This window comes from Arvicola amphibius, chromosome 14 (assembly GCF_903992535.2).
Source record: "Arvicola amphibius chromosome 14, mArvAmp1.2, whole genome shotgun sequence".
NCBI lineage: Eukaryota > Metazoa > Chordata > Mammalia > Rodentia > Cricetidae > Arvicola > Arvicola amphibius.
Window position 1 is genome coordinate 5,749,030 of NC_052060.1, and position 19,413 is coordinate 5,768,442.

The following is a 19,413-nucleotide window of genomic DNA, read 5'->3' on the forward strand; positions in this document are numbered from 1 at the left end:
CACATGAGTGCAGTTGCCTGGGGAGGCCAGAAAAGGGCATCAGATTCCCTGGTGAGGAGTAACAGGCAGTTTTGAGTCACCTGACATGGGTGCTGGGAGCCCAACTCAGGTCCTATACAAGCACAGTAAGTGCTTTTAACCACTGAGTCAACTCCCCAGCCTCTAATAAAGTTATTTTTAAAAAAGAAGGAAAACTGTTCATGCCCATGCCTGGGGCCAGGCTGGGCCAAAGTCACTGCAAGGGTGTACTCTGGGTGTTAGAACCGCTGCAGGAGATGACCAGGAGCTAGCTAGCATCTCCCTGATCTCTCCAGTCGGTGTATGAGCTGTCAATCAGTAGCTCCCTTCACATACCTGCAGGATAGGGGGAAGCAGAAAGAAAAAGGGAACGTGAACTCAGCTCACCTTAATGATCTCTTCGTGCCCATCATGGGACTCCACCAGTTCTGAAGCCAGAGCATGCCCAGAGGAGCGATCAGACACCATGGCGTAAGTCTTCCTGCCCGCCTGCCAGAGAGACAGAAGTGACTCAGAAACCACATAGCAACCGGGACCTTCTGCCCTCAACCCACACAGAGACCTACATGAAGCTTCAGTCTGATTTCTTCGCCCCCCCCCCCCCCCCCCCCCGCCGCCAAGAGCAGCCATACAGCAACAAGGACACAGGGCAGGGGACGTTAGTAGAAAACTTGGGTTAGCTTTTATTTTAGAGGGGCCTCCACTTCCCAAAGCACAAGGCTGAGTTAGCTGGGTGTGTCTGCAGGAGATGCTCGCAGGCTGGCAGCAACAGATGTGGCTCTAGGCAACACCAAGGTGAAGGAAGGGTCAGGAGCAATGAAGAACTGGCTGAGAGGAGGCCTCGCCCCAGCAGACACAGTGATACCTTCTGGGCTATCTGCTCAAGTTCGTCTCCTGTCAGTTCACCCTGGAGGGTCAGCCTGAGAACGTCCACACTGCCCTAGTAATGACAACAGCAACAGAGACCCCTTAGCTGGAGAGCCTGCAGCCAGCTAAGGTGGAGTCTCTGGCAGGCCTTGACAAAGACAAGTCCAGAGAAATGCTCTCGGCTTGTTCAGTATCAGGTCTCCCTGGGTACTGGCGTCTCTGACCTGAGAATGACTATAGGCGCATGGTTCCACAGATCACAGGAGCACAGCGTATTGATTCTCCTTCCCCAGAGAACAGAGAAATTATCCCCAGACTATCATCTCCAAGCCAAAATTCTTGCTTGTTTGTTTGTTCGGAGACTGGGTCTCATCCTGTCCAGGATAGCCTTGAACTGCTGATTTTCCTGCCCCCCACTTCTCCTGTGCTGAGATTACAGGTGTACACCAATGCACTCTGCTCTTGAACCCAGAATTTCTACCCCCGATAAACAGCCAGGAACTTTTTGAAGCCTAGGATATCCTTCTGAAACCAAACAAAAAGTCAAACCCTGAATCCCAATTTGGGAGTGGACACACACATACATGTGTACATACACACAAACATACATAAAGACACACATGCGCGCACACATATACACACAGACACACATATATACATATGTACATACACACATACATATACACATGCATGCACACACACACACAGACACACACTCACTCACACACAATTTCAGCACTTAACAGGCGGAAAAACAGGCGGCTAGAAATTTAGGATGCACGGGGACTTAGCCACTCTGGGCCTCAGTTCAAATAGGGAAAGACAAGGGGCTAACAGTCAGAGGGAGACAGCATGAGGGTGGAGAACAGAGACGGAAACTCCTGTTTTCTTCCTTTCTGGTTTTCTTTCAGTGCTGGGATGGAACCCAGGCTACTTGCCCATGTTAGACTCCACCCAGCCACACCCCAGACCCCAAGAGAAGACGGGTGTGCTGGGTATCCCAAGGAGGAAAGTGACCTTAAGCTAGTGTACAAACAGCTAGATCTGCGTTTGAGGCCAGCCTGGTCTACATAGCAAGCTCCAGGCCACAGAGGTGGAGAGTAAGACCCTGTCTCAAAATAAATAAATTAAATTAAACCAATATGAAAAACAACAAAGAAACAGACACATCAAGGTGGCTCTGCAGGTAAAGGCCTTTTGCCACCAAGCCTGGTGACCATGATAAATGGAAAAAAAAAAAGATTAAGAGTGTAGATTATAGTGTTGTGTTGTGTGTGTGCAGGTCGAAGTCCAGGGTTAACATCAGGTATTTTCCTCGCCCCCCCCCCCCTTTGGCAAGATCTCACTATGTAGTCCTGGCTATCTTGAAACTCACTATTTAGAGCAGGCTGTCCTTGAACTCACAGGGGCCTGCCTAAATCCACCTTATTTCTTGAGACATAGTTACTCACTGAACCTGAGCTCACCGATTTGGCTAGGTTGGAAAGCCAGCAAAGTGCTCCCAAATCCTCCTGTCTCTGCCCTTGCGTACTGAGCTTACAGGCATGTGCTGCCACCAAGAGTCAAACTGGGGTCCTCAAGATTGCACTTTACCCCAGCCCCAGAAGTTTGTTTGCTTAGAAAGTATTTCTTTATTTTTATTTTATGTGAATAAGTGCTTTTCTTGCAGCATTTGTGTGCAATGCCCTTGGGGGCCAGAAGAGGGCACCAAGTCATGGGAACTGGAGTTACAGACAGTTGTGAGTCTCCATGTGGGTGGTGGTACCCAAAACCAGGTCCTCTGCAAGAGCAGTCAGTTCAGTGCTCTTAGACTCCGAGCATCTCTCCTGCCTCCCTGCCCACTCTCACCACAAAAATGATAACTGTGTGAGGCCATGCCTATGCTGCTTAGCTAGATCGTATCGTTCCACACTAAACACATACTTCAAATAATACAATTTTATCTGTCCTTTTTAAAAAAAGGTATGTCAGGTGTGGTGGCACACAACCTTTTTGAGACTAGTTCTCATTACGTAACCTAGAATTTGCTATGCAGACCAAGCTGGCCTTGACCTCAGAGATCTGCCTGTCTTTGTACTAGGACTAGAGACATGCATCACCAATCTTAGTCAAGAAAATTAAGACAATTGTTAGGTACATGTTAATCTTAACAGTTAGCAAGGAGAAGAGTGGATTGTAAACTGTGATGGTTCTAATTAGGGTCTAATCAGCTTGACACAATCCAGAATCACCTGGGAAAGGAGGCTCAATGAGAAACTGTCTAGAATAAGCCAGGCAATGGTGGCGCATGCCTTTGGTCCCAGCACTCGGAGGCAGAGGCAAGAAGATATCTGAATTTGAGGCCAGCCTGGTCTTTGAAGTGAGTTTCATGATAGCCAGGGCTACACAGAGAAGCCCAAAACAACGACAACATCAATGCCACAGTGCTTATGTGCTAAAGAAGACACTACCTTGGTAGGATGCTGACTAGGACAGATGAAGTTCCAAGTCAGTTTTCAACACTTCATAAGACCTGGTAGGGTTGCAGACACCTGTAATCCTAGCACCTGAGAAGTAGAGGCAAGAGGATCACAAGCTCTACCCTGGGCTTGTTTCAAACGACCCCCTACCAAAAGATAATGAAACAGATATCCCTAAAATCCCCATAGCTAAAAGAAAAAACTAATACTATGAACAACTCTAGATATAAATGTGATCATTTATAGTAAATAGACTAATTCCTAAAATAGAGAAAAAGAACACCTATCACTACAAGTCACTCCCAAATGAATAGAGACTGTAGCTCATAAGGAAATAAGGTTTATAGTCTGAACTCTCAAAGCAGAACTCTCCAGGCCTGGACGGCTCCACTGAATCAGCTCATGGACTGAAGTAGTCCCAATTCTATACGATCTCACCCAGAGAACAGGAGACTGTTCACTGATGAAGCTAGTGTAACCTAGTACAGACAAAGACAGAAATCGATGCATGTATACTGGGAGAAGAGATACAAACATCAATACCAGATGACTTGATGGACACCAGTATCTTTCACAAATATAATCTATTCCCTAATACTTTGTTATAGGCAGGACAAGAACACGAAGAGGCATTTTACTAATCAAGGGATACAGATGGTAAATAAGTACATATAAATAATTGTAAGCACATGTAAATCAAGATCACACTGAGTACCACTACATATCCGTCAGAATTACTGAAATAGTACCATTTTGACATATACTAAAATTGGAACAGGGCCCGTGAGGTGGCTCAGGGGTGAGGGTGCTTGCTGTTGAGCCTGAAGGCCTGAGTTCAGTCCCCAGCACTCATGTGGTAGAGACAAATAAACCACTTTAGCAAGCTGATCTCTGTATTTGCATACACTGGACTCATACAAAATCTCAAGTTCAAGGCCAGCCTGGGCTACAATAAGACTGTGTCTCAATATAACGAGGAAAAAATCCTTAAGAGTTATGGGAGATCTTGTCTGGCATGGTCAAGGCCTTGCATCCAATCTCCAGCATCATCCACTCCCCAAAGCCTCCCTTCAACAGACAAATTGTTACATTTGGTAGGTTTTTGTTTATTAAAAAATTTAAGTTATGGGTATGGGTGTCATACATGCCCTACATCTGCGCGCCATGTGCATGCCCAATGACCAAGGAGGCTGTTGGGTCTCCGTGAACAGGAGTTACAGGTGATTGAGAGCTACCATGTGGGTGCTGGGAATTAAACCCAGGTCCTCTGGAAGAGCAGTCAGTGCTCTTAACTGCTGAGCCATCTCTCCAGCTCCCCATCATCTATTTTGTAAGGTGGGATCTCACCTGGTGGCCTATCCTGTCTTTGAACTTGTAGTCCTGTGGCCTCAGCCAAAACTGTATTTAATGCTCACTAACACTCTATTTAATGGATAAACTAATTTATTCAAATCAACCCTTATGTAGGTTGTCATTTTACAGTTTAATCTCGGTCTCTGTCTCTCTCCCCCATCTCTGTCTCTGTCTCTGTCTCTCTCTCTCACACACACACACAAACATGTTTTTTAAAAAGAAAATATTGGGGCTGGAGAGAAGGCTCAGTGGTTAAGAGCACTGATTTGGTTTTTAGCTGAAACATGGCAGCTCACAACCACTCGTATGTAACTCTAGTTCCAGGGATCCAAGGCCTTCTTCTGGCCTCCATGGTTGCCATTCAGATGCATGGTGCAATACATACATACATACATACATACATACATATATATACACACATACATAAACACACACAGTCAAAACACTTATATACATGATATAAAGTAAGTAATCCATAAGGAAAGTCTTTATTTAATAGATCAAAATAATCTGTAACAGTCCCTGGGTCACTCTTCCATCTCCTTACAGAAAAGGAATAGCATTTGGGACAGTTGCAATGATACTCCGCCCCACCTCAATCTCTTTGGAGAATTCCTACTCAGCCTTCAAGGCTCAACTTGAAAGTTAGGGTTGTATTTCAGTTGGCAGAATGCTTGCCTACCATGCACGAGGCCCCGGGTTCAAGTCCCAGCACCATATACACCAGGTGTAAAGGTGCACACTTGTAGCTCCAGCATTTTGGGGGCTGAACAGAGGAAGATCAGAAGTTCAAGGTCAACTACACAGTAAACCCAAGGCCCAACTGGGCCACATGAGACCCTGTCTTTAAAATAAAATAAAATAAAATAAATTAATAGGCTGGGTGTGATGGCGTATGTCTTTAACTTTTGTTTTGTTTTATTTTTAGAGACAGGGTTTCTGCGTGGCCCTGGCTGTCCTGGAACTCACTCTGTAGACCAGGCTGGCCTCCAACTCAGAGGTTCTCCTGCTTCTGCCCTCCCCTGCCTGAGTGCTGAGAAAAAAGGCATGCATTAGCACTGCCTGGCCCACATTTTTATTTTTAATCATTTTTATTTTTTATTTAATGTTATGGATGAGTGTTTTGCCTACATGTATGTAAGTGTATCATCTGTATGCAGTGCCCAAGCAGGCCAGAAAAGGGTGTCAGATCCTCTGGAACTGTAATTACAGAGGCTGGCGAGCGGCTATGTGGATGATAAGAATCAAGCCCAGGTCCTCTAGAAGTGCTCCTGACTACAGAGCCATCTTTCTAGACTGGGTACCAGCTGGAATCCCAGTACTCAGGAAGCAGAGGCAAATAGATCTCTGTGAGTTTAAAGTCAGAGTGCTCTTCATGGCACGTTCCAGGCCATCCAAAGCTGTAGAGTAAAACTTTGTCTCAAAAATTAAAATAAACTGGGTGGTGGTGACACATGCCTTTAATCCCAGCACTCAGGAGGCAGAGGCAGGCGGATGTCTGTGAGTTCGAGGCCAACCTGGTCTACAAGAGCTAGTTCCAGAACAGGCTCTAAAGCTACACAGAGAAACCCTGTCTCGAAAAACCAAAAATAAAATAAAATAGTAAAAAATAAAATATAAATTTAGAATAAAATAACCACGGAAGGGACCGCAGAATGTAGCACCAGGACTGGGAGGAAGCTGTGAGGTGCCATCTTCAGGACACGACAAGGTCTTTGCGCTCATGAATGTCCTGCAACCACAAGATCAGTCAGCAATTACCAGGCAGCAGGCAGTACTACTCAGGCTCACTCATCTGCAGGATGGGGGCTTGAAAGGGGAGAAGGCTGGAGAGATGGATGGCTCAGTGCTTGAGAGCACTGGCTGCTCTTCCAGAGGACACAGTTAAATTCCCAGCACCTACATGGCAGCTCACAACTGTCTCTAAGTCCAGTTCCAGGGGATCTGACATCCTCACATAGACATTCATGCAGACAAAACACCAATGCACATCAAACAAAAAGAAAATATAATAAAAAAGTGGGGGAAGACCATGTTAGGTCTTATTTATATAACCCTTTTATAACCTTTTCTTTGCTCCTCTTCTCTCAGAGAGCCTTGAATACATGAACAGCTGATTTAGCAGTGACTGGCTCAGAATACCTAGTCTGAAAACACATTGAGAGAATTCAGGTGATCCAGCCAGGGATCTTCTTGAATCCCTTTCTTTTGAGAAACACAGACCCCTTACTCCCACCCTCACCCCCAACAGAGTTTCTCTGTGGAGCCCTGCCTGTCTTGAAACTCACTCTGTAGACCAGACTGGCCTTGAACTCAGAGATCTACCTGCCTCTGCTTCCCGAATGCTGGGATCAAAAGTGTTTGCCACCACTACCTGGCCAGACTCTTTCATCTGGAGAAAACAGTCAGGCACAACTAGACAGAGCCAACAGAGAATGGCGGAGGAGTATCATGAGAAAGATCAGCAACAGCCCAGAAAGGCATGCCTAAGAAGAAAACAGCCCATGGATATGTCAAGGATGCTCAGTTGGGCACACCTGCAATCCAGAGAAGCAGCAGGGTCAGGGCCAGCCTGGCTACATAATGAGACTCAAAGCACATGGGAAGGGGCATGCTAGAGAGGTGGCCCAGAGGCTAGAGCACTGGCTGCTCCTGGTTCAGTTCCCAGCACCCTCAGAGGGGCTCACAAATGTCTATAACATCACTTCTAGGGCATCCGACGCCCTCTTCTGGCCTCCATAGGCACTGCAAGCATGTGGTACATAGTCTACACACACAGGCAAAACACCTACCTACTTAAAACAAAATAAAAATTTTAGAAAATGTTAAACTACAAAAAGGCCACAAAGCGGTTCACACTTGTGATCCCGTGGTGGTATGAATAAGTGTGACTCCCACAGACTTGAGTGTCTGAATGCCTGGTGTGGTCTTGTTGGAGGAAGTGGGCTTTGAGGTCTCCTATGCTCAAGCCACGCCCAGTGTGGTTCTCCAGCTACCTGCAGATCAACAGAACTCTCAGCTCCCTCTCCAGAACCATGTCTGAACCTCTGAACTGTAAGCCAGCCCCAGTTAAATGTTTTCCTTTCTAAGAGGTGTCGTGGTCATGATGTCTCACAGCAAATAAAACCCCAAGTACAACAGGTCCCCAAACCCTTGAGAGACTAACAAGAATTTAAACCCAGCTGGGCGGTGGTGGCGCACGCCTTTAATCCCAGCACTCGGGAGGCAGAGGCAGGCGGATCTCTGCGAGTTCGAGACCAGCCTGGTCTACAAGAGCTAGTTCCAGGACAGGCTCCAAAGCCACAGAGAAACCCTGTCTCGAAAAACCAAAAAAAAAAAAAAAAAAAAAAAAAATTTAAACCCAGCCTATGCTACACAGTGTGTTCAAGGGAGCTTGGGCTCTTGAATTAAAAAAAAAAAAAAAGACACTAATTCACAAAACATGGCTTTTCATTTAAGTACACGAACACACAGTAATTGTCAACTCCTACACACAGTAATTACTATGAGTGGGACCCTACTGGGCTCTAGTCCAAGGACTTTACATGTGCTAACTCATTTAAGCCTAACAACAGCATGCAGTAGGCACCACCGTTCCAATTTTACAAACAGGTTCACAAGTTAAGAGTCTCGTCATGCAACTAGTCAGAGACAAATCCTAAGACCTGTGGCTCCAGTCTCAGCTTCTAACCAAGATGCCACATGGCATTTGTTCTAAGCAAATACACAGGAAAAACACTGAACACACACACTGGGTGGGGGGGGACAAGGGTGAGCAGAGGTTCAGGTCATCCTGACTACACACAAGTTTGAGGCTGGCCTGAACTATGAGACGCCTGGAAAGGAAAGGAGAGTGGGGGAGGGGCATGAGGGTCTTATCCCCATAAATTTCTGTGGTTTTGGATTTACATGTGTGTGTGTCTATTTGTGTGTGTTCGCGTAGGTGAGCGTGGAGGCCGAAGGTCAACCTCGGGTGTCATTCCTCAGTAGCCATCATTCTTTCTAGACAGGGTCTGTCCTTGACCTGGAGCTCACAGAGTAGGCTAGACTGCTGACCAGTGAAGTGTAGGGACCCTCCTGTCTCTCCCTCCCAGCATGGGGATTTCAAGGAACCCGCCACCAGGTCCTCAGTGTGCCCAGTAAACAATTTACTGCCTGAGCCATCTCCCCAACCCCTCTGTGGAAATGTTGCCTAACACCCCCATAATAAAATTATAGTGAGGAGAAGGGAAGCAAGGTCCTGAGGCTAGTCAGAAGTGAGCCATGTGAATCCCATCTGGCGTCCGCTCATCCTGCAAGCGCTCACTCTCTAGCCCCTGATTACAGTCTGTGGACCGCGGGTGACCAGACCCACGCTGCTCAGATAGGGGCAGAGTAGGAGCTGTGTAAGGGCAATGCACGGGCACTCGGTGTATGGATGCAGCAAGGGAGGATGGCATCTAACAGACTCTACACAATCCTGGAGAGAAAAGCCCAGGGTTCTCCGCGGACGCTACAGAGCCGCAGACCTCATCCCACAACTACAAAACAGTGCCAAGGGTGGAAAACCTAGGGCTCCTCTCTGCTTGCTGAGAACAGCTGTCCTCTGAACTACAAACTACAGTGACCGCAGGCCAAAGTGTCAGGAAGGATGGTTCCCTCGGGGGCCTCCTCAAGGCTACAGGAGAAGTGGAGTCTTCTCGAGGGGCAAAAGCAGGACTAATCATAAGGTGAGCAGGCCTCTAACCTCATAAACACTCTCCGGAGAAGCCCAGCGACCTCCAATTACAACAGCCTCTGAGCCCTGTTCAAACAAACCTGAGGTGTGACTCACTCCTCAGAGCAGGGAGGGGGTAAACACATAGCTAAGGGCTTAGCAGATCAAGAGGCTCAGAGAGGTGATAGGAGATAAACAGGGGGCCCCAGGGGTTCCCACACCACAAGCTTACTGAGTGGGAAAAGATCCATGGGAACAGCCGCTTTCCTAGAACCCACTCTTCAGGCATCTATGGAGCCACTCGTTCTGGGAGTGGGGAAGTCCGGGGTAAAATGCCTGGGTCAAAAAGGGAAGGGAAATAGAAATGGTCTCTGAGCTGAAAACCTCCAAGTCACCTTCACCTTGGACCCAACTCCTGCAGGCTGATGTAGTCTCACAAGCTGCCGCTGCGGCGGCCATCTTAGCCACTGCCAGCCCTGTCTGTGGCTTGTCCAGCTTATGTCCGCGAAAAGTGAGAACGCCACCTTCTTCTAACACTGGTTCCTGAGAGGCCAACAAGAGGGAAGAGGGAAGAGGACGGGATGGGATGGGATGGCTGGGTGCCCACACTCTCTCAGGGAAGGTCTCTCAATTCACTGGGTGAGTGGGCTTGGTGTGCCTGGTCCTCCCTTCCCTCCTCCTCACAGGTAAACCAACAAAACAGGAGGGGAGCACCTCTCATATGGCGGCCTCCCCGTAGCATGGACTGGACAAGCACCACAACGGAACTCACTCTGACTGGGGAAAGAAAATGAGGAGACTTGGAGCAACACCATTTCTCATGATCTGGAGCCCCACACCAGTGCCTGGCAGTGAGAGTATGGGACACCTGCCTCAAGGGCAGCAGGCCGGGGAAAGGGGGACTCCCCAGACCAGGTACCGCCAGAGGCCGAAGCTTCCCTGGTCTCGGACACCTTGCCTTGTGATTGGTTTTCTGCTCTCACAGGCTTCTTTCATTTATCATCTCCACCCTACTCTACCCACCCCACATTCTCCTCTCTTCCTGCTTCTGCTGCCCAGCCTTAAATCTGGGCCAACAGTCTTCCTGGCACACATCCACCCTCCCGACGAAGCCTGCCCACCCCTAAGAAACAGGTGTTTCACAAGACTGCACCGTGACCCAAAGAGGCACATGCCATAATTACCAGCAGGCGGGGAAGCTCGTCCCACCCGATCTGAGCACTAGCCCTGGAACCGAAACCATCTGGTGCACGCTCCACCCCAGAGAAATACGGGCAATGTTGGTGCCACATGCCTACTGGTTAAGTAACCTTCCTCTCTCACATCTTCCCCTCCCAAACCAGGCAAGAAAGCCAAGCTCTCCCGGAATCCTTGTCAGGCTTGGAGACTCACTGAAAAGGTAGAGCGGGCAGCAAAAGGAGCAGGGAATGGTGTGAGGAGAAACTCACACTGGAGGAGTCTTGGGGCAGGGGCAGGGGCAGGGGCAGGGGCAGGGGCAGGGGCAGGGGCAGGGGCCGGAAGAAATAGTCCCCGAACTTGAAAGATTCCTCCACCCAAGAGTTTCTTCCCCACCCTGGTGTCACGGAGACAGGACTTTCAGCATTTCAAAATTCGTCCCATTGGAGGAAGCACCAATGAGCACAGAGCGATCTTCTTTAGTGGCTTCGAACTCACTATGTAGCCCAGGATGAACTTCTAATCTGCCTGCTTCTACCTCCCCAGTGCTGGGCCACCATGACACGTTTATGTGGTTCTGGGAACTGAACCCAGGGACTTCATGTTGGGTGAGCACTCTAACAGTCCCCGGTCTCTCATTCCTCTTTGAAAATAAGAATACTCAAACAATTCCATTCCCAGGTATAAAAGGAAAATAAGTCTACATAAAGTTATAAAACTCCCTAGCACCAATACTTACAATAGCCAAAGACTAGAAAGAACACAGAGGCCTGCCATTTATCCCATGATGAACACGCCACAGGATACCACAGTTAAGATGGAGTATCAGTCAGTTCTAAAGATGAATGAAGGCCTGCCGTGTCATATGTGTGTGACCCTTTCAGCAGCACACAACTTGAAAGACAGTCAGTAGGAACACAGACTGCATGACTTCATTTATGGGGAATGTAAAAATGAATAGGAAATTCATAGGCAAACAGACTAGTAGTTGCCTGGGGTTGGGGAGACTCAGAGGAATGGGGAGTGAGTGGCTGCCAATAGATGAAGATTTCTTTATGAAGTGAGCAAAAGGCTCCAGAAGTGGTCCAGCAATGACCGTATATCTCTGAATACACCAAAACCACAGAGCGATATACCTTAACTGGTGAACCGTTGGCATGATGGTTTTAATAAAGTTATAAAATGCTTAAGATTCATGGTTCGCTTACAATAAACCACACCCTAATTTTAAAAATATTTATCTTGTGTCACGTACATGAGTATTTTACCTACATGGATATCTGTGTACCACACAAGCACCTGGTGCCCACAGAGGCCAGAGGAGGGCATCAGATCCCCAGAACTAGAGTTACGGGTAACAGTGAGCTGCCCCGTGGGTGCTGGGAACTGAACCCAGGTCCTCTGTAAGAGGGGCCAGTGCTCTTAACTCTGAGCCATCTCTTCAACTCCTTACAGCCCAACTTTTGACTAAAGAAAAAGCAGGCTCAATCATTAAACCATTTTGGCTTCTGAAGCCTTACAGGAAGCATCTAATAGACAGTAAAGACAAAGGTTCATCCTACAGCAGATAAACAAGTTCCAAATTTTTCCAAGACCAAAAAAAAAAAGTCAAGTGTGGTAGTATAGGCTTTTAACTCTGGAGCCCAGAAAGAAAAAGTAGGAGGACCCAGGTCGTACTCTCTCTCTGCGAGGCTCCCACCAGACAGATAGGAAGTCAGACCTCCCACTCTTGTAGCGTGAGTTTCCCCTTATAACCATTAAAATATAATTGTTATTCTTGAGCTGGCCTGGTTATTTATCGTACTGACCTAATTCGCAACAGATCTCTGTGGGTTAAAGGCTAGTCTGGTCTACAGAGGAAGTTTTAGGACAGTCAGGGCTAGAAGGAAAGAGCCTGTATCAAAACAAGAAAAGAAATAAAGAAGGAAGGAAGAAGGGAGGGAGAAGGTTAGGGGAAAGCACAGTATATAAGGAAGGGTAACACAGAGATAAAAATAGCTCAGAGTCACCAGCTGCCTTGGCCACGAGAAAAGGACAAAATGGAAAGGCCCATTAACTCCCAATACCACTGTGAAGGCCCAGCCCTGCAGACTAGCAAAAGTCACTCGGCTCTCCACCTTGAGAGCCTGGTCTCCCTCCTACTCTTGGCTCTCTACACTGGCAGAGACCTGGAACATCAAGAAAGGGAACAGGTAAGAATAAGCAAATGTGGCCGTGCACACCTTTAATCCTAGAACCCGGGAGGCAGAGGCAGGTGGATCTCTAAGTTTGAAACCAGCCTGGTCTACAGAGTGAGTTCCAAGACAGCAAGGGCTATAGAGAAATCCTGTCTCAAAAAACAAAAACAGGGCTGGAGAGATGATCAGAGGTTAAGAGCACTGGCTGCTCTGCCAGAGGAACTGAGTTCAATTCCCATCAACCATATGGTGACTCACAATCAATGAGATCTGGTACCCTCTTCTGGTATGCGCCAGGCACTATATACACAATAATAAAAATCTTTAAAAAAAAAAAAAGGGGGAAGAAGAGGCACATGCCTATATGAAGAGATGAAAACTTGACCGAGGTCAGACCAGGTGTGGTGGCACATGCTTTCAATCGTAGCACTTTGGAGACTGAGGCAGGGGGACCACAGCAAATCTGAGGCCATCCTGGGCTACCTTAGTTCTAGGTCAGCCTGGGTACAGTATGAGACCCTGCCTCAAAAAGGGAGTGGGGCGGAGGAAGTGGAGATGGTTCCATGGGTGAAGTGCTTGCTGTATGAGGATAATGATAACCAGAGTACAGATCCCCAGAGACTGAGAGAGAAATCCTGATGTTAGCATCTGGCCTCTACGCATACCTGCACTTATACAAAGACACACACAATCCTATTTCCTCCACACCTAGGCTTGGGTGCCCAGGTGCAGTTAAAACAATTCAGTCCACACCAGTGGCAAACACAAAATAAGAGCTAACATCTGACCGCTTACCACGTGCCAAGCGCTGTGTTTAATGTTTCATACATATTATCTTACTTAATCCCCATAATGATCTTATGAGAAGGCACGAGTGCTGTCTCTTCTTATATATTAGGAAACTGAGAATTAAGAAATTAATTACCAAAGTACTTAGTCAGACTTACAAAGTTATGCTGCCTTTCTTTTAAAACAAAAAACTTTTTAATTATCAATTATTTGTTTACTTTGAGACAAGTTCTCATGTATCCCAGGCTGGCCTTGAACTCCCTATGTACCAAGGATGACCTTGTACTTCTCATCTCCCTGACTAATTTTCTGACTGCTGGGATTATATGCTTGTGCACTACCCCAGTTTCTATAGAGCCGGTGATCCGATCCAGGCCCTTGTGCATGCCAGGCAAGCAATCCAGCAGCCCCAGAGCCACGCTCTTAACTGCAATGCTATTAATAGAAATCACAGGTTAACTAAAAACTGTGGTTACACTGCAATCACAAAAAAGGGCTGTCTAAAAAATAGGAGACTGTTAACCTCCTTATAATTCCTACAAGTCAACAGATATTTAAAACCGATAGAAAACAAACAAAACCAGGAGGCGCAGCTCTGTGGTGGAGCACTTGCTTAGTACTCACGAGGCCCCAGGTTCAATTCTCCGTACCTCTAGTGTTTTCTCAATGGGTATTGGGGGTGGTTGGGCTGGGGGGTGTAGCTCAACTAGAAGAAGCTTGCCTGGCATATCCAAAGTCCTGGTTTTGACCCCCAGCATCACATAAATCAGGAATGTTGTCAAATGATTGTAACCTTAGCATCCAGGAGGTGAAGGCAAGAAGGAAGGTCGGAAGTTTAAGGACATCGTTATTGGGTTTGAGGACACCCCAAGTACAAGAAACTCTGATAAAAGGGGGAGGGAGGAAGAAGAGGAAAAGGAGCTAACTAAACAGCTTAGCAAAGAGGTGTCTGATGCCGAACCTGACAAGACCCACATGGCAGGAGAGAACTAATTTCCCTGACTGTCTCCACACATGTGCCATGGCAGATTCCCACTCCTGCCCAAGCAAATGAATGAACGTGGGGCTGGAGAGATGGCTCAGAGGTTAAGAGCATTGCCTGCTCTTCCAAAGGTCCTGAGTTCAATTCCCAGCAACCACATGGTGGCTCACAACCATCTGTAATGGGGTTTGGTGCCCTCTTCTGGCCTGCAGGCATACACAGAGACAGAATATTGTATACATAATAAATAAATATTAAAAAAAATGAATGAACGTAATTTTCAAAAGAGAAAAAAATTAATATAAGCATTTTATTTAGAAACAGAGGTTCGCAACAGACAAAACAGGTAAGAGTTGAAAGTGGCCACTTTCCGTGCAGCAGAACTTAGAGTAGAGAACAACTGTATTTTTTCAAAACCCATCTGATATTAGTTTCATTTTATAAATCACATACAAGAGCAGGCTAAAAACCCAGCACTTGGGAGGTGAACACAGGAGGACCAGGAACTTTCATGTTAGCTTAGGGTGCATGAGACCGTGCCTCAAAATGCCAGAAACCAAAAATAAAAAATAAAAATAAAATACGTTAAGATATTCTTTAAATGTTATTTATTAATTTTATATGTATAAATGTTTTTCCTTCATGTATGTATGTAAACCGCACATGCCTGGTGCCCATTAGAAAAGAGCACGTGATCCCCTGGAACTGAAGTTGTGGGTGGTGGTAAGCCACGCACTATATGGGTATTGAGAATCAAATCAACTAGAGCTCTGAACTACTAAGCTATCTCTCTATTCTGCATATTTTTTTCATTTCAAAGGTCAAAGAGAGGCTGGAGAGATGGCTCAGCCGTTAAAGACTAGGCCTGCAACTAAAAATATAAAAAAGTCAAAGAGAGGGAGGGAGTGAGGGAGACAGCAGGGGCGGAGGGAGGAAGGCAGGCAGGCACCCGTGCCGGGTCTAAGGCATGAACACGCTCTTTACACGCAGCCTCCATGTCCTCCACTGGTGACAGCGTGTGGGTTTTGCACCCCATCCTTCACGGGGCAATCTTGTGAAGCTGCCAGTCCAGGAGTCCTGCTCTGTCCTAGTTAGGGAGAATGCCAGGGGACAATTCTCAGAAGAATGGCAAAAGGGCCTAAGACAGCTGGAACCACCCAGAAGTAGAAAGCATCCACGTTCCTTTCCAGGAATCCCTTCGCTCGGACTTTCTAAGCTCTCTAACTTCTGTGCACTGTTGGTTTTCTCCTAATAAGTTCCTCTTAAAGTAGCTAGGTCACTGTATTGTTTACTATAAGCAAAGGAAGGCAGTGGAAATGTCTGATGAGTTTGATATTCATTTGTACTTTCTATGCCAATATAATTTACCAAGGACACTTTCAAACAAACATTTTTAACATCAAAATATATTTATAACCAGACACAGTGGGCTGCACCTTTAATCCCTTCAGACTCACATGTAACTGAAGCAATGTTTTTGTCCGAAAGACTACTCTTGCCAGCACACTCTAGGGGTGTCAGCTCTATTTTTATGCTGTTTCTCCTCATATATATATATATATATGTTTTGAGACAAGGTCTTCCAAGTTATGTAGTCATAACTGGCCTGATTCACTATGTAGACCAGGCTGGCCTCAAATTCCCAGAGGTCCGTCTGTTTCTCTCTTCCAAGTTCTAAGATTAAAGGCATGTACCACTATGCCCAGCCTTACCTCTATGTTTTTTGTTTGTTTGCTTAGTGACAGGAATATAGACAGCTTATTAAGGAAGAGAAAGGCACTCCCAAAAACACATACGTGGGGTACAGTGCCGGAATGGACGGAAGCTCAAAAGCTTTCTGCCCCACTATGTTCATTTCAGACCCACTAGCGGCTATGGTGCGCGGCTCTGAAAAACTGTGCTTCTACAAATGTCCAACCAAAACAGCACTACAGTGTATTAGCTGTACTTTCTCACCAACGTGTGAAGCATGGGAGACACATGGTCCCAGGATTCTGACTCCAACTGCCTACACTCCCAAATCCTGGGGGCTTGTTTTCCTGATGGGGGTGGGGGTCAGTTAGCCGAATGCTTGCCTGGCATGCCCACAGCCCTGGGTTCGACCCCAGCACCCATACGTCACGCATCCGTTGACTCATTTATTTACTCATACTTTGTGCATCCTCACTGAGCACCGTTCAATGGTATGAGTCCATGACAGGTTCCCAGGAACTGACCGGAGCCATAAATTCTATCTGCAGATTGGCTCAGAGGCAAGGAATCCAGGACAAACCCTGTCTCCTGACTGATTGATTGTTTGCCCTCTGTCCTTCCTCCTCAAGAACCCAGGAATGTCTCCAAGAGCAAATCGAGGCAAGGGTTTCTTCATTCCAAGCTCTAGAACAAAGTGAGTCTTGAGTCTAGCCTGTCTCCTCCTTGATACAAAGCTCTCCAGTCAGCTCTAAACATACCTAGACCCAGAACGAATTCCTTGCTATTCTCCATCTCTGCTCTCTGTCCCACCAAACAAGCAACAAAAGTATCAAGGGACAGCAGCAGGTCCTTCTGTGTTCTGGTTCGCTCTATAGGACGTGGGTCTTTTTCTACAACAAGCAAAAAGAAGCCCACGACCCCTCACTCTTCATTCCACATTCTTTCCCTGACTCAACCATTCCAAAACAGCAAAAGCATGGAGAACTTGAGATTGGTTGGCTGTTGGTTTTGTTTTTTCCATTTGGTCAGCATCTCTTACCTGGAAGGAAAGGCTGGGTTTGGGCAGTGTCAAGACTTGTAATGTGGCAGAAACATTCATACTTCTAGGCAAAAATGTCAAGGGGACGGTGAACAGACTTCAGTGATCAGCTGTATTCTAAACTTCAAATAAGCACCTATTCTACAACTATCCTTTGAAGAAGAGCCATAATCCAGTTGTGGCTGGGTTAGCTTTGCCTCAGGGACATGCTGAGACAGGCAGAAGCAAAGGAATCAGATGGGGGGGGGCACAACCCCCCCATCACCTTGGCTCTCATTTCACTCTCTCACAATAGCTTGGAAATAAATTAATTAGCACAGATCTACGGTGTATTTGGATCCCCCAGCAACGCCTAGAAACATTCAGCATCAAATTACCAGCCTTTCCCTCTGGAGAGAGAAAAATCATGTGGTCAGCTGAGGGTGCTGGGTGGGGAGAGCATAGGGGAACAGGGAAAACTGGCTTGCTCTGGAGAACGCTCGCCTCTGCTTCTGTCTCTCTGCTTCTGTCTCTCTGATCCTGTCTCTCTCTCCCCTATTTATCCCCTCTCCCTCCCTCCCTAACTCTCTCCAGGTAGGTTCCCATCTCCGCCAGGGTTTCAAGGCATCCCTTTCATCCCCTCCCGGGGCTCGGCAACTGGACACGGAAGCAAAACCCAGGAATCTACTGGTTGGTCGAAAGAGGGAGGGAATCAGAAAAACAAGATGAAAAAAAAAAAAAAAAAAGAAATTCGAAAGAGGTGACAGTCACACGGAAAGCTCTACCCATCCTCTTAGCGAAAGGTAGAATCCCTGACCAATTCCGGAGCTGCCTGAAATCAGCCGGCCCTCCCACGCTCTCCCTGCCCTAGCATTTCACCCTCTGCCTCCTTTTTCTAGTTAAAGGATCACCCGAAGCACCATAAAGTCTTTGAAGGGCTTCTGAGGTCATCGGGACACACGGACAAGCCTAACCCTCCTGGACCAGCAGTGTCGGAAACGGCGCAGGAATTCGGTCCCTTGAGCGTCTCCCACGACCCAATCCAGCTGCCCACGAGACACCTAAGTAAAGCGCCCGGTCCCAGGGCCGGGGCTGCAGTGTCCTCACCAAGGACAGGTACTCCCCAGCCCGGGAACCGCCAGGGTTTCGTCCCGCATCTCCCACGCCACCGTCTGCCGCAAGGCAATGGAAGAAAGCGCACCGGGCGACGCGGGCCTGACCGCACCAAGCCGGGCGTCAGGTGAGGCACGGGAGCGGCTGGACTGGACAGCCACGGTGCCGAGGCGGGAAGGAGGGGTGAGCGAGACGACCTACCGCGGTCTGGCCCTCCGGGTGCACGTCCACCAAGGTACACCAGTTCCGCGTCCCGTTCATCTTTCCGCGGAGGTCGCACTGGAGTCCTCAACTCCGAGGTCCGGCGGCAACTGGGCGGGCACGCACCGAACCGCCCCCTGGTATAGGCGCGTCGGGGGCGGGACTGGAGCTGGGCCACGCCCAACGCGGTATTTGTCAATGGGTTGAGCGGAAGAGAGGGGGCGGTGCCAAGAGGCTTCAGGTCTCGCCTACTAGCACTATTGCAGATTTACAAAAAGGTGGGGCTTGGGAGTGAAGGCAGAGTGGCCGCTGGGTACGAGGAGGTGGTGAGTACGAGAGTCTGGTGGAATCTGCATTTTTCTTTAGTCTTGTCTCCTTTCAGTTCTTCAGGATCGGTGCAGGGAAAGAATCTGTCTGGCCCTCTGTAAATGTGAGTTGGGGCCCGCACATGCTTCTATGGTCTCTCCTCTCTCTAAACGTAAGCCAGCCTGTAGGGTTTTCAGAGCTGAGTAAATCTTTCCTCTGTGGCAAATAGGTAAGCAAGCACCAAGGGCCAGCTCACTAGGACTAGTCTAAGCCAGTTTGGCAGGTGCTTTTCTCTGGCAAGCCGCCCAGGCCGGAGTCAAAGCCAGCTAAGCTCTGGGTGGGGCTTGTTTTCCAGAAGCTACCCTTATTTGGTGGGGAGAGGCGGGACATATCGCCTTAAAAGGAATTTGCGCCCTAGAGAATAGATGAGTCTCAACAGCACCAAAGGCATTTGCTTCTTAAGCCTAGGCTGGGATCTTGAGGACTGAACGCTGGTAGATGGCTATCCCATTGACTGATCCAGAGGGACAGGCCGTGTGTAAAGGCTGACCAGCTTGAGTAGGCGG

At 47.7% G+C, this 19,413-nt stretch overlaps 1 protein-coding gene across 2 annotated transcripts in view; it reads right to left on the reverse strand.

Annotated features, from left to right (window-relative positions):
• The window catches only part of Tuft1 (tuftelin 1), a 44,443-nt gene extending 25,797 nt beyond the window's left edge, over positions 1–18,646 (reverse strand). The window contains exons 1-3 of one of the 2 annotated variants that reach the window (XM_038311370.1): positions 18,542–18,645; positions 884–958; positions 406–507 (exon numbers count right to left, since the gene is read on the reverse strand). In XM_038311370.1, coding sequence (XP_038167298.1) covers positions 406–507; positions 884–958; positions 18,542–18,601 — 237 coding nt within the window. In that variant the 5' untranslated portion in view covers positions 18,602–18,645. Of the gene's footprint in view, positions 1–405; positions 508–883; positions 959–18,541 lie in introns of both variants that reach the window. The other variant, XM_038311371.1, reaches the window with a different exon arrangement.
• Positions 18,647–19,413: the final 767 nt, after the last annotated feature.